The sequence below is a fragment of the Quercus lobata genome, chromosome 2 (assembly GCF_001633185.2).
Source record: "Quercus lobata isolate SW786 chromosome 2, ValleyOak3.0 Primary Assembly, whole genome shotgun sequence".
Lineage (NCBI taxonomy): Eukaryota > Viridiplantae > Streptophyta > Magnoliopsida > Fagales > Fagaceae > Quercus > Quercus lobata.
The window spans coordinates 17,144,213-17,160,027 of NC_044905.1; the positions used below are offsets into that span (position 1 = coordinate 17,144,213).

The window sequence follows — 15,815 nt, forward strand, 5'->3', positions numbered from 1 at the left end:
TTCAATAAACTAAAATAAAGGAAAAGAAAACCTTTTTAACATGGGCTTCATCAGTATGTGGCAAGAGGTTGAAAGTGGAGCTATTAAATTTTGCTGTGAAAAGTTTTAAGGCTTGCAAATTTTGGTGGAACCCAAGACAGAATTCATGTTTTGGCCTCTTCCTTTCAAATATTGTGTTAGATTTAAATTCTCCAAAGGGATTAAAGCTGCCCATTACCACTGTCACCTAGCCCCATACCATGTCTTCATGTATATGATGACAGTGCAACCCTCCAGTTATTGTTACAGTCTGCACCATTTCTATCTCCAAAATGTTGACTTTACCTTTGGTACCAAGTGACCATCATTAATGTTACACATCTTTTGGTTTTCACATCTAGTATTATTTGTAGATGAAGAGATTCCAAAGGGGCTTCTTACTTCCCAAACAGAATGTCTTACATTTTTGTTTAAACATTGATGTATCAAGACTACGCAAGAAAAGCACTTCAAATTGTTTATTTATTTTCAGAGATAGCTTAGAACCAATAGTTCATTATCAAATGAATTTTTTGAATGTGTTCTGGTACTCCATCCTAGAGTTATCACTATTTATCAAATATGTTTGTGTCTAATCAAACACCATTGGATTACGTGACAGATGGGTGAAGAAAAGATAGCATTTTCTAGGTGAAACAAAAAGTTGATTCATGTAACTATTGAAAGGTTTCCTGTTCCTTTGGAAATATATTTTCCCCATGTATTTGGATTGTGTGGAGCCAAATGCACTAGGAGGTAGAGTTGGGGAAAAACCTCTTCCTTCTAGATTCATTGGGTGGGGTGGAGTGAAATGCTTTACATAGTGTCACATAGGCATTCTGAAATATATATATATATATATATTTTTTTTTGGTTTCAGTCCTAATGTCTTATATTTGTACAGGATGCCTCGCTCGAGAGGTGTTTGCCGCAAAACGGGAGACAGCAGCTGCTGTTTCAATACAGAAATATGTGCGCAAGTGGTTATTAAGATGTGCTTATATGAAACTATGTTCAGCTGCTATTGTAATACAGTCCAACGTTTGTGGTTTCATAATCCGTCAACGATTTTTGCAAGGGAAGAAACATAAAGCTGCAACTCTAATTCAGGTAAACCTAAATGGAGATGTAGATCTTTCCTGTGGTAAAATTTTCCATTCATGAATTGTGATATCTTTTTATTTATATAATAATAATAATAATAATAATAATAAATAAAAGTTTATTTTACCTAATTATGATATTTTTTGTTTACTCCCTTACCACTGTATTTGTTGCTATGGATAGTTTAATTTTAAAAAATCAAATAAAATTCTGTTTTATCTAGTTATTATAATTGTCATTAAAGCTTCCTTCACCACTATGTTGATAGTTATGAATTGTTTGATTCTAAAAGAATACCACTTCTGCTCCATCATATTTGGTGTTTTTAATTTTGTTCCATTATTTTGCTAATTTACATTTTTAACCCCATAGTTTAGAGGTGGTTTCAAATTAAACCCAACACTTTTAGAAGTCTCAAAAATAGTTGTCGAAACGTGATTCAATTTTTGATTTTTCCATATCGTGTATCTTATCTTAAGATACAAACACCTAATAAAATTCATTGAAAAAAGTTATAGATATACATATGTAAAAGCTATATTTGTTATAAATGCGGTTTCATATGATAAGTTGTTGTGCATCGTATGATTCATGATCATGGTTGATATGTATCTACGATGTGTTACTTTTTTCACTTGATACAATACAAATCATGAATTGTACTTGGTCTCAAATTAAACCCTATACTTTCAAAAACCTTTTAATTTTTATCATGGAAGTTAAAAAAAATCCATCGTGTAAATCCATTTAGGGGAAATGCTTAAACAAAGTGATGCCATGTGACTTCGAGTGAAAGGTACATGTGACTTGTAGTAAACTTCGACTATTTCTGGAAAAGTCGTCTTTACATTGTTTTTCCATCTCTAATATGTACATAATTGTACGTTTGTCTTCTAAATTTGAGGCTGTGTTCTGTTTGGACATGTAATATTTATTTTAAGGCTCACTGGAGGATGCACAAGGTTCGCATGGTATTCCGACACCGTCAAACTTCTATCATAGCAATACAATGTCTTTGGAGGCAAAAACTAGCAAAAAGAGAGCTCCGGAGGCGCAAACAAGTGAGAAAAAATTGTGCTATTGATTATGGAGTGATGACATACATCAAATGTTCTTTGTCATGAGCATTTTGTTCATTCACTTTTTGCAGGAGGCTAATGAAGCTGGTGCCTTACGTTTAGCTAAAAGTAAACTTGAGAAGCAGTTAGAAGACCTCACGTGGAGGTTGCAGCTTGAAAAAAGATTGCGGGTAGTGCTTTTTATTTCAGTAGTTTATTTTGGATGAGTTATTTATTGATTTCTATTAAAAGCATTTGGAAAGTCTGTATCAGGAAACTCCTGTTGCTGTTCTGCTGGTGTCAAATGTATGTTGGTGCTTCAACAGTTACACTTGTTTAAGTATTAGGAAATGACCTCTTGGTTGGGGTTTTCCTAACATACATTGGATATGCAAATTTCATTGTTTAATGTTATGTTAAGTATTAAATAATATAGCTAGCTAATTTATATTGTCTTGGCTCTAGGAATAGAAAAAAAAAAGGTAATGTCATATCTTATTGTTACAGACACATGGTTTTCTAAATAACAGAGCCTTAATTCTAGGGTTAGCCAATAATAATTTTTTTGGAACAATTGGTAGCCTTAATTCCTAATTGGAAAACAGAGCCTTAATTCCTAATAGCTTAAAATTTTGGGATAGTTGGTAATTTATCATGGTATTAGTATAGGAGATCTTGAGTTTGATTCCTGTCTCCTCTCTACCTTCCATTTATAGTGTTAAAAATCTCATGTGTTGGGCCCCACTTATTAAGTGGAAGTATAGGCCCACATGTGAAAGGGAATGTTGGAATTATGCTTAAATGATTAAAATCACCATTTCCTAATAGTTTAAGCTTTTAAGCTAAGTGGTAATTTATCAAACTTGATCATAGTACCTTTGAGGCACAGTACACAAGTATACAGGAAGCTGTATTAAAAAATGAATGAAATACAACTTAACCCCAAAGGTTGATAATCTAAACGTATTCTTCAAAACATGGTAAACGGTGAGAGAGTTTGAATTTCAACATCTCCATTATCAAAAAGTTCACGATTGAGGTTTTTATTCACTTGTAATCCATTTTATTTGAAATAACTTCTGTTCTTTATCATGTTTGAACATCAAAGTAAAAATGATCATTTTATGTCGTTATCCTCATGTGGCTGGTTAGAAGTTGGATCCTTACCTGGAGTATTCTGGAATGCAGGTTTCTCATGATGAGTCTAAGTCAGGGGAAATGTCAAAACTTCAAAAGGCATTGGAATCATTGAAACTTGAACTAGATGCAGCTAAGTTGACAACAATTAATGAGTGCAACAAAAATGCAGTGCTGCAGAATCAACTGGAATTGTCGGAGAAAGGGAAATCTGCTTTGGAAAGAGAGATCATTGGAATGGCAGAGCTGAGAAAGGAAAATGCATTTTTAAAGGTGGGTCTTCTATTTTTGATTGATTTCTTCGACTCAAGTTACTTTAGTGGGTTCCATTTTTTTAGACCAGTTTTTTGCATTATTTCATCCTCTGAAAGATCACATATTGAGACTAGGGCGATCTTGCTTGAACTATTTAAATTCTTTAGAGATATGTATATTAAAAGACATCAATAAAAAGTCTTGGCATAAGTTTATGGTTTAAACTATATTTCCTAATATTTATCCCCATAGCATGTGATCCAGGCATGAAGTTGGAATCAGTTAATAAAAAGTCTGGGCAAAAAGTTTTTTATTTTTTATTTTTATTTTTAAATTTCTATTTGCTTTCATGTTTTGAATATTGACTTGTTTAGCAAGAAAATACTAATGATTTAGTTGAGATTAAAGAGTTATGACTGAGGATAATTGAATTTATTGATTACTTAAACCAAAATCGGTCACCTTTGAAAATGGCATCAAAATGTCCATTTAACTCATCCTTATATTGGAAAGTGATGGAAACCGTCGTTTGTTTACATTATTGAACTTTGTTCAGGAGTTGAGATACAATCCAAAAGTGAACTGCTCACAAACAATCAGCTCTTTTCTATTAGCTCCCGCAGCAGTAAATAATGGATTAAAAACATTTTCACTAAATGTTACTGGAGGCATTTTGAGGGTTTTGAAGGTCAAAATCAGTTAGGGGATAATGCCATTTTCTTGATTTGCCTATAACTAAATTATTGGATGAAGAATTAATAATGAAATGGGAATCCACTTTAGTGGTAATTGTAGTATTGACCGGAAGACATAAAGATTTTATGAAATGGGGATAACTGAAGAACTTTTGTAAGATGTGGTGTCTGAAAATTGCGTGTTTGTTTTGTGACAGAATTCTTTGGATACCTTGGAAAAGAAGAACTTAGCTCTGGAGCTTGAACTTGTAAAGGCTCAAAAGGATAGTACTGATAGTATGGAGAAGTTGCGGGAAGTTGAAAACATGTGTTCTCAGCTTCAACAGAATGTTAAAAGGTTTTTTTTTTTTTTTTTTTTCATTTAATGAAAGTAGTTTAAATATTGTTTTTCGCAAATTCAATTTCAAATTTTATTGTGCTTGATGAAATGTCCCTTTTTCTTTTTTTGTAAAATTTGAATTTTAAATGGATTTTTGTTAGCTTGTTCTGTGGTATTTATATCATTTTCTTGTAAAGACTTCTGACATCAAAGTTAACTACTTTTTCCCTCCATGTTTATTCAGTTTCTACATATGTTGTGATTTTTTTATGCTGGCTAATTTATTTGTGTAATCGTAGTCTTGAGGAGAAGCTCTCCATTTTAGAGGATGAGAATCATGTTCTGCGTCAAAAAACTTTGAGCCTGACTCCAAACCGCAATCATCCTGGCTTTGCTAAGGCATTGTCAGAGGTGAGCTTTGCTTTTGTACATGTTGAGAAGCATATATGCAGACATACTGTTTGTTTGGTTTTACTTGGTTCAATGTTGTATCTTTTGTTTTGAATTTTCTGTTCTGACATACATAAGTTTTATTTGAACTTTCCTGTTAATATAATGAGTAGTGTTTATTTGTTTATAGCTATGTACTATTTGAGTAAAACTGTTGTTTCTTAATGGGACAGAAATACTCTGGCGCACTTGTTCTTCCCCAAATTGACCAGAAGCCTGTATTTGTAAGATATCATCTCTATGAGTTCTTCTGTAAAACACGAGCTGCATCACATCGTGTTGGTTTTTATTGTTTTGATATCCATCTTGTTTGGTGCAGGAATCACCCACGCCTACAAAGCTAATTTCACCTTTTGCACATGGTTTCTCAGAATCACGTCAATCAAAATTAACTGTGGAGAGGCACCAGGTTTTCTCTCTTGTTCTTCCTATAGCCTTCAGCTCACTGTGATAATTGGACTGATAGTAAAAATAGCAGTCCAAAGTGATTAGTATGTTAATGTTATTTTTCACTCATGGGACTCAAATTTCATATGTGAATCATGTGATTTACAGGATAATTATGAATTTCTCTCGAGGTGTATCAAAGAAGATTTGGGGTTTAAAGATGGTAAACCACTGGCAGCTTGTATCATATATAAATGTCTTCTTCACTGGCATGCCTTTGAGTCTGAGCGGACAGCAATCTTCAACTTCATAATTGAGGGAATTAATGATGTTCTGAAGGTGGCTTTATCCTCCATTTTTTTTTTCCTTTTTTAATGTGATATTCAAATCTGTATCGATGTTGACACAATTGATATTATGTTATATATATAGTACTTTAAAATTTCTGTAGATCCTGAATCATGATTATGATTCATTTTGTGTATTAGCTTCTAAAGATATGTAAACTTTGGTATCAAACTTGTTTCAGGTTGGGGATGAGAACGTTACTTTGCCGTATTGGCTGTCGAATGCGTCTGCACTTTTATGCCTCCTGCAGAGGAATTTAAGATCCAATGGTTTTTTGACTACAATAAATCAGCGTTCTGCCGGGGCTTCTGGGTTAATTAGCAGGGTTGGGCAAGTGAGTTTATGTCGAGAAACCTGACCTTATTGCATATTAGCAAGGTTGCATTATTTTATTTATTATACAATTAATATAAGTACATATTTCTATGGTAGTACATATTCTCTATTGTATCTTTAATGTGTTTATTATCCTATAGGAAACATAATATGTAAATATTTTTAGATTTACCTAGAATTCTTGGGATTTAGCATATATGTTTTTTATAGAAGTGCATTTAATTTTTAGTTACATGTCAACACTCACTTTGGTTGGTGTGGAGCGGGTAATTAGTGGGAGAGTGAGGGAGATGGTTTTGCTCTTTTGTCGTTTCACTTTTGTAGTTACATTTCCTTAGATTTTTTTTTTCCATGCCAGTGCTAAAGTAGACTATCTTATGATAACATTTACTATGCTGGTCTGTTTACAAACACCCAACACCCCCCCCCCCCCCCCACTCCCCCGGGCCGCCGCGACAAAAAAAAAGAAAAGAAAAAGAATCTTGTTGGGTAAACAGGTGTTGAAGTTTAAAGTGGTCTATTGTTTTATGATATTTGGTGATCTTTTTTTTTTATCGAATTTCAACTAAGTCATCAGAAAATTTATTGTGTATGATCACGTTTGAAAAAAAATTTGAAGTATGCAAATTCTTTTTTCATTTGTTATTTTCTGTATAGATTTTTTATCAAATGGGATTTCCCAAATCCTTACATCACAACTTTTGTAACAGTGAATTAAAAAAAAAAAAAAAAACTACTGGGGGATGGGTGTAAGAGAAAAGGTGGGGAGAGGGAGGTGCTGAGATGTGTAACGACTAGGAATATTGAAAGTTGTACTGGGTAGTGGTTACCTTGTTAGGCTTCAGGAACTACACATTGCTAATGGCTTAGATTTGTCTTATTTGTAATTTTTCTAGTTAAATTGGTATGTGCACTCAGTCTAGTATTCTAAAACTAAAACTTTTGATGCGGCCGGTGCAAAACCCATGGTTTTATGCTGTACCATTATGTAATCTCATTATTTTATTAAATTATTTAATAGCTTGCATTTCTATCATTGATGAATTTGGTTTGTGATTCATTTATATCCTTTTTGTATGGAGTGACATGTTATTTCTTGTATGTTGAATGGCATGCTTTGTGAGGCTTAAAGATTTGTATATTTTTCTACCATTAGTTTAGCAAGTTGTGCACTTTTAACGGTGAACTTCTGCAAGGTTTTTATTTTTAATGCCTTAAACTTGTTCTTGCAAAAGATGTGTGGCTCTGCTTCTTAGTTTTTTTTTTTTTTTTTTTTTTTTTTTTTTTTTTTTTACTTTTGTACATGTTGAATAATTTTGTATGAGATCAATGATTGTAGTTTGTCTCACTTTTCAGGGACTGAAATCTCCTTTCAAATATATTGGAGGATTTGATAATGGCATTTCACACGTAGAAGCAAGATATCCAGCTATACTATTCAAACAACAGTTAACTGCTTGTGTGGAGAAGATTTTTGGTTTGATTCGTGACAATTTGAAGAAAGAATTATCTCCGTTGTTGAGCTTATGCATTCAGGTAATTTTCTCTTTTAGTCAGACGTGATATACAACAATATATGCCAAAATCTATCAGTCATGTCAACTGTGATGAATTTCTTTGCCAATGAGCTTTAGCTCACATGACACTTTCTTCATGCAGGGTGAGGTTGTAGATTCAAAATCCGTTGGGTGTATCTGTTACTTTTCAATTAAAAAATGACACATGAATTTCTTTTTGATTATTATTCCCTTCTCTGATTGCACGCTTTGGTTGCTTAATACATAATCTCAGTGACAGTTTCAATGCATGTGCAAATTGTGTTCAAAATAATGGTCCAAAATGTCTGTCACTTGTTATTGTCCTGATGTATAGGTTACTTGATCTGCTTAGCTAACTTATCTACAGAATTTTCTGCTTAAATGATGGATTTGCGAAGCACCTTAAATGAAGGAGATACAGCCTGAGCTTATGTTTTTTTATTTGTGATCCTGGTAGCAAAGACTCACAGTGCACCGACTCTAATATTTTACTTGACATGTATTGCATAGTTGATTGGCCATTAGTTGTTGCCAATGAACACCATTTTACGTATGCACCAACAAGGTGAGAACTGCGGCAGATACCCCTTGAATAAACATATAAAGTTGCTTAAGGCTAAAATTGGTTGGGGTAAATTATAACGGCTTAAAGTCTGAGGCAGCAATCCCACCAAATCTGCATAATCTTACATTTAGTACCACATAATACTTTTCAAATAGATGATGACTTTTAAATATAAGTTGAAATGAGTGGTTCCAGAAACTTGAACTTTGGATGAGAAACCATTAACTAAAGCAATACTTTGAGGTGATGTAGCCAAGAGCCTTGTAGCTCAATTGACACTTCCTAGTGCTTCTAAAGGAGCTTTCTAGGGTTCAATCCCCCATTCCTAACTATTGAATTATCACAAAAAAAAAAAAAAACCTCTGAGGTGATGTAATAATAAGGTACTTAGAGATGAATTGATGCACCACCTATCATTTGCACAGTAGCACCAAACAATTTTTTTTTTTTTTTTTTTGATAAGTATAGTAGCACCAAACTTGATGACCCATGAATTGAAAGTAAAGGATAAATGACAATAGGATGCAGTACTTGTATGGGCTAGAGCGGTTGTGGAGGAGGAGGAAGTTGCTCTCTTGTGATGGGCTAGGAGTTGAGCTTACTCATCATTGGTATGGGAATCATCTCTGTTCCTGGACGATAGTGAAGAGGGTGGATTGCCCTGATGTTGGGAACTTGGGATGGAGTCATCCTATGTGAGTACCTAATGGGCAGACCGCAGACCTGCGTGGTTTGCCATGGAGAAGGCAAAAGCAATCTACTGTATGATTGTTGCGGTCACAGTGCATTTGTTTATTAGGTTCTTAGTTTCCAGAGTATCCATTACCTCTTGAATCTTGTCCACCATGGCCTCTATGGCCACCTCCATTATTTTACCCCCCTCGTGAGCCACTTGGACTGTCACACAAGGCAATAAGTGCAGAATGCTCACCAGGACTGCTGATCATATCAAAAGGGTAGAGCATTGAAGTTGGGAATAAACCTCATGGAGAGAAGGAAGATCAGAGTTATACAAGATCTGGGCACAGACTATAGCAGTATAGCTCATACTCAGATGTCAAACCACTAATTTCAGATTTTAATTATCAAAAAAAAAATATTGGTCATGAGTGGTTGATACATGTTTCTCTCAAGTATGTATGGAAGGCTTTGTAACAGTGTTGTGTGGGCTGCGTTTCCTAATTGTAGTATGTGGAAGGAATGAAATAGTCACATTTTAGTTGAGAGATCTGTAATTTAACTCAAATCTATCTTTTTGTGTTCTCTATTTGAATCTTGATATAGAGCATGGGTGTGTCGATTAGGTTGGTGCACCCAAGTCCGATACGCACGGACATGCCATGCGGCCGTGGATGTGGCTGCAGGCATGTCTGTGACCTTTTTTTTTTTCCTTGATTCGGTCTGATACGATCTGATTTTGTCCGAAACAGGCCCTGGATCAGTGCAATATGGGCCAAAATAAGTGTTTAAAAAAAAGGTAAAATGTTTTGTCAAAACACACCGTTATATGAAAAAATATGAAAATTTTTTGTCAAAATATGTTTCCTCTTGGTATATGTTTACCATTATATGAAAAAATATGTTTAGCAATATATAGAAAAATTAAGTAAAAATATATTTAATAATTTATTAATAAATGTACCCCACCGCACTTGAACCCGAATCCGTACCCGTGCTTCCTAGATTTGAATGTTGCACCACGATCAAGGATGTTTCCTGTATTTTGTTGGATGATTGTATGGATCATTTGATTTAATTTTTAGGAAGCTCTCTTTATAGAGATCCTTTTCTTCTTTATAAAATTCCTTGCTACTTCATAATAAAAGTTGGGTAATTTATGGAAACATCTTCTTATCAACGTATCAAGCTTAGTTTTTAATCTTTATTGTATGTATCATTACAATCATTGATCTTACTTGGCTTTGCTCTTTTGTTTTGATTATGAGAATTTGTCAGCAAAATCTTGTCTTTAGTTACTTCTTATATATAATTTTTTTGTGATTATTGGTAAGGCACCCAAAGCTGCAAGAGTACATGCTGGAAAATCATCTAGATCACCTGGAGGTGTTCCTCAGCAACTGCCTAATAGTCAGTGGGACAATATCATTAAATTTTTGGATTCTCTTATGAGTCAATTACGTGGTAATCATGTATGTGCAAAGCAACATTGTTTTTTACCAGTAGTGTGTTCAATATTTTTGCCTGATCTTCATTGTTTGTATTTATCTCTACCATTTGTGAAACATATGCAACATCTGGGAGAATGATTTTATTTTATTTTTTTTTAAATTGCTGGGGGGACAATTTCCATAAATTTATTGTATCTCTTCATGTTTCTAGTAAGTCTTAGCACAACATTGGTGATCTATATAGCTCATATGATTGGAAATGGTCATTGTAAATTCAAACCAGATGTTTTGTGGTGTACTATGTGATTAGTGAGATTATATAATGCAGTTTATTACAGCCTTATGAAGTCTGGACATCAACTTAAGACATGGGAACGGTACTACACAGGCATGCTGGCACAGAAAACTTAGAGATAAATTAGGAGACAACAGTGGGAAGTAGAAAATAATGTTTAACAAGTCCATAGCCATAATACATATGTTAGACATTAGGTATAATTCATATATAATTTTGTGGAAAACAAAAATCAATTTCATGCATGTATGCATCTTATGCCTTGTATGCCTCATCCCAAATTAAACCTTTGTTTTCACTTATTCTAATTTAGAATGTGAAATTGATAGTTTTTAGGACAACTTTTCATTTTAAAAATGACAATGCTAGAGTGGTAGTAATTTAATATGGCAGTTTGTCAGCTGCATGTCGGAGTCACGCTGGGGAAGTGCCCAAAATTATATTAAGATATTAAAATTTTTGACACATGATTTTAGGTTTGAAGGAGGTCCTAAAAAGTTGTTAGTTTTAAAAAGTCATAATTGTACACCATATGTGAACTTAGTGCGCTGTCTCTTTTGCTGATGTAAGTAGTGCTCACTCAGGTACCCTCCTTTTTCATACGTAAGCTAATCACCCAGGTTTTTTCTTTCATCAATATCTCACTTTTCAACAGGTAATTGTTAGTGTTCTCTATTTCATCATCAAATAATTATAAAGTTTTTGTGTTGAGAAACTTATAGTTTTATTTATTTATTATTTTGGTTTGGGTAGTCTTCTGCTGCGACGTGAATGTTGCACATTTTCAAATGGGGAATATGTGAAATCTGGCCTAGCAGAATTGGAGAAATGGATAGTCAGTGCTACAGATGAGGTAACTAAAACCTCTATTTTACAAGTTTATTGTTAGTGTTTGAATTCTATACTTTTAGGTCCTGAATCTTTTCAAACTGTAGTTTGCAGGAACCTCTTGGCATGAGCTAAATTATATTAGACAAGCTGTTGGATTTCTGGTATAAGACATAACTGTTTTTGTTGGAATTTTTTTAAGCTGTTATTTATAGGAATTTCACTAAATGCTTTACTGCAATTTATGTAGGTAATACACCAGAAGAGGAAAAAATCTTTGGACGAGATAAGACAGGATCTTTGTCCGGTATTATCTTTGCATATTGCTTATCTAATTATTTAAAATTTTTTTGGTCATGTAATCTGTTTTCTATTATAAATTAATTACTGATATTGTGATCCTTGGGCAGGCATTAACTGTTAGGCAAATCTATCGAATAAGTACCATGTACTGGGATGACAAATATGGTACTCAGAGCGTGTCAAATGAGGCAAGTTGCATTTTTTCAATTCTAGTTCAGTAAACTTTTGTTATGTTATCCCATATGTTTTAAATCTTATTGGGTTGGCAGGTGGTTGCTCAAATGAGGGAGAATGTGGACAAGGACAATCAGAATTTGACCTCCAACTCCTTCTTGTTGGATGATGATCTGAGGTAATCTGCTTGCCCCTCTCAATTATTTGGGAAATTGTGTATACAGAATAATAATGGACAAGAATAAATTAGTAAGTGGAATTGCTTGCTTTTGTACAACTTCTATTTATTCAAGTTTAATGCAGTGAACTGCAAATGATAGAATGGTTTAGTCGTATTCGAGGCGACTACCCTCCTAGAATTAAAGGGAGAAAAGAGTGTTTGGGTTAAATTCTTCTTGCCTCATGTTATTCATCTTTAATGCTTAAATACATTGAAATGGAATTCCAAATAACAAGATAACTCCTAATCTTATCATCTAGAGTTCTATCACAAGATAGACCCTATCCTAACAATAACTTAATTAAATTCAAATAACAATTTATCCTAACACACGATAACTACTACTTGAGGCAATCTCTTGATCCAAAGCACTTGGCCGATGTTAGCCACTATCTGACTCGGCCATTTCTTCTAACTCCACATGCCCACGGGTCATAACATTTAATGTTTATCATTTTTTTAATGGTTGTGATTTCCATAACTTTTGTGCGCATATCTTTATCTATTTTTCTTAATTCTTCTCTTTGCAGCATTCCATTCTCTACAGAAGACATAGATATTGCAATTCCTGCTATTGATACTTCAGATATTGAACTTCCAACATTCTTGTCTGAGTATCCTTGTGCACAGTTTCTCCTCCAGCATCAAAAGTAAACAGTCTGCTGGCTTCAAAGTTGCAAGAATTGCTGTTTATGCATTCAGTTTAGCCTGGCTTAGCCATACCCCAGGCTGTAGTGATTAGTGCTTTACATATAGGATACAGAGGTTTCCTTCCTACTCAAGGAAATCTGAGTAGTCATTGATTAGTACCCTTCCCTATTACCTTTTGATTTGGCCTGCAATGCATGATTGTGGGATTAGGTGACAGTTCTCTTAGCTTAAAAGGCTGCTGCTGAAGCTTATCCATTTAAGTTTGTATATATATATATATATATATATATATATATATATTACAACAGAATTGTGTCATTTTGTATTCTAGTTCGTTCTATAGTTTTTTTTTTTTTTGTGTATATTAATTTAAGAAAAGCAAAAAAAAAAAAAAAAAAAAAAATCCATCTATTGTTGTAAATATGTACTTTATTCCATCGATTAAGGATGGGCATTCACTTCTATGAACCCAGGCATTTTGTTTTTAGCATATTCCACACCCGTCCTCCCTCAACCCATATGTACTCGCATATACAGATGTGATGACATTGGCTGCATAAACACAACTGGACTTTTGTCATATTCACTTGTCTTAAAGTGGGGTTGCATCCATAAAATTCATCAGCAATGGTCATTTGTGTATTGTAATGTAAATCTGCAATCCTCCTACACTGGAAGTCTGGGATCTTTTAGTGCTTTTAGTGGACTCGGTTGATCACTCTGGGGTCATGGTTCTAGAGTGAATGTGATTTAAATGTATTTTCGTAGATCATTGCATAACAAGTTTTTATACGAAATGTTTATTTGCTTTATAGCATCTCAAGGTACTACGGACTTTTGTAACACGTCTTAGGGCCAATTTGGATGGAGGATGGAAGGGGAGTCGAGGGGTTAGTTTCTAGCCAACTGTATTTTACTCTCCTCTCTCTTCCCTTCCATTCAAACTGGCCATTAAGTAGTAATAGAGGCAAGCGTGTGTTTCTATATTTTACTTGGTTGAATTTTTGGTAATGTTAATACAATTAGAAGGAAAAGGTAAAATTTGTGGACTTGTTTGCATAAAATAAAAATGTGTATATGCAATTTAAAATGGTGAGATATTCCCGTCAATAGCTAATTTTATTGTTTGGATATTTACATATCTGTGGTCTCATTTGAAATTGTAGGAGATAAAAGAAAACCTCAGTGGACTGATTTGATCAAGGCATTAGAGCATCCCATCAATATGTATAAAGTCTTGCAAAATAGAAAAAGTAACTGATTTTACACATTTTAGGCAAAAAAACACTCACATCAGGGGGTGTAAAATTGTGTATAAATGCACAAGAGTAGTTACTATAGCTCTTGCATTTAATATTTTAATAATTTTTGATTTGCTCATTTTTTTTCTCTCTTCTCCATTTGTAAAACTAATGCATTCTCTTCTTCATCATGTTCATTCTTCCTCTAATATGCACACTCCCACATACACAAAATCAAAAATCAATTACAAAAATATAAAATCAACAACAAAATCAACCACTGGAACAAAATTGTTGGATCGTGGATCGTGGATTGGAGAGGCAATTTGGATCAATGTTGATGGAGATTGGTGTTGGAGTGGTTGTGATGGTGTTTTTGGGTTGACGGAGATTGGTGGATTGGAGAGGCATTGTGGTGCTTGTGGTGTTGATGGAGTGCTTGCTCTGGTGCTTCTGGGTTTTGACCGTGAGAGAAAGAAGAGGAAGAAAAGAGAGAGGAAACGGGAAAGAAATAAGGAAAAAGAAAGAAGAGGAAGTATAGGAAAAAGAAACGGTAGATAAAATAATATTTAAAAAAATATAAAAATATTATTTATATAAAATATAGTGTATAATAGAAGGACTGATGTAGGTGTTTTGTAAAAATAGGTATGTAAAATAGAAAATGTAGTTTTTTTGTGTGCAAAATAAATAATAAGTTTACATCTATTGATGTGGATGCTCTTAGAGATAAGAATTTATTAGCAAGCTGTTTACTTTGTTTCTATAACTTGTACTTCTAATTTAAAGTTTTATGTTGGAATACGGGACTATTCTGCAAGGTTTTCAAGACTCATCAAGAGTTCATAATGGAGCAAGACTTAAAGGAAAATAATAGAGCAGGGGGATCCTTTGCTTAAAGGAATTGTAGGCAGGCAATTTTGTAATCCACTCTAGTTTCTCTATTGAAGTAATTTGGTAGGATTTTTAATGTTGGCTAATTTTATAAAAAATTTCTTTGTAGATTAGCATCAAGCGTTCTTAAAAAAAGAAGAAGTTATTTGGACATAAGAAAGTTTATTTATTTTAACACTATTTTACAATACACCCTATATTATATATTCTATTTTTTACCACTTTATTTAAATATTCTTTCTTCATTATTGTTCTCCATGTCACTGAAGAGAGATAAGAGAGAGAAAGTTTGAATAGTTATTAATTAATAAGATATAAGGGAGAGAAAGTTTGATTAATTATTAATTTATTCCCAAAGGTCATGAGAAGAGAGAAAGTTTGAATAAAAAATAACAAAATATTTATACAATATCTCCCTGCTACCAAATTTATTTGGCATTTGACACATTTTGTGGGGGTGATTTTTGTGTTTGGTGTGTTAAATGGTAAAAATATGTTATGATCCTAGTGTCCCATATTGCTTAATTGTAAGGTTAAACATGTGTTTGTAACATTTGGTATTAATCCCACATTGCTTAAGCTTATTACTTAAAAATGTGTATATGCCCTCTTGGGCACCCTCTCATTGCAAGCCGGTTTTCAAAGGTGAGTTCTACCTAAGTTGGTAACAAAATTTAGCATTTAGCACATCTTATGATTGTAAATAAGGTAAAAGATTCAATCTTTTGGTCACTATAGAAAGAGTAAATTATTTTTATTTTTATTTTTTTTGATGTGATAGAGTAAATTATTATTATTTATGAAATGATGGAAAGGTGGAAGAGTAATTTTGTAATTTTATTCTCAATATCAATTCCCTCATGTTTTCTT

General features: G+C 33.5%; 1 protein-coding gene across 3 annotated transcripts in view; it reads left to right on the plus strand.

Moving 5' to 3' along the window:
- Positions 1-13,607, plus strand: part of LOC115974776 (myosin-15) — a 29,941-nt gene extending 16,334 nt beyond the window's left edge. For 2 of the 3 annotated variants that reach the window (XM_031095290.1, XM_031095291.1), the window contains exons 21-39: positions 923-1,128; positions 2,064-2,183; positions 2,273-2,371; positions 3,369-3,590; positions 4,465-4,604; positions 4,886-4,997; positions 5,210-5,260; positions 5,356-5,445; positions 5,592-5,762; positions 5,953-6,105; positions 7,464-7,643; positions 10,223-10,360; positions 11,219-11,289; positions 11,388-11,487; positions 11,570-11,626; positions 11,713-11,769; positions 11,873-11,953; positions 12,035-12,117; positions 12,690-13,607. In XM_031095290.1, coding sequence (XP_030951150.1) covers positions 923-1,128; positions 2,064-2,183; positions 2,273-2,371; positions 3,369-3,590; positions 4,465-4,604; positions 4,886-4,997; positions 5,210-5,260; positions 5,356-5,445; positions 5,592-5,762; positions 5,953-6,105; positions 7,464-7,643; positions 10,223-10,360; positions 11,219-11,289; positions 11,388-11,487; positions 11,570-11,626; positions 11,713-11,769; positions 11,873-11,953; positions 12,035-12,117; positions 12,690-12,813 — 2,255 coding nt within the window. In that variant the 3' untranslated portion in view covers positions 12,814-13,607. Of the gene's footprint in view, positions 1-922; positions 1,129-2,063; positions 2,184-2,272; positions 2,372-3,368; positions 3,591-4,464; positions 4,605-4,885; positions 4,998-5,209; positions 5,261-5,355; positions 5,446-5,591; positions 5,763-5,952; positions 6,106-7,463; positions 7,644-10,222; positions 10,361-11,218; positions 11,290-11,387; positions 11,488-11,569; positions 11,627-11,712; positions 11,770-11,872; positions 11,954-12,034; positions 12,118-12,689 lie in introns of those variants that run through there. The other variant, XM_031095292.1, reaches the window with a different exon arrangement.
- Positions 13,608-15,815: the final 2,208 nt, after the last annotated feature.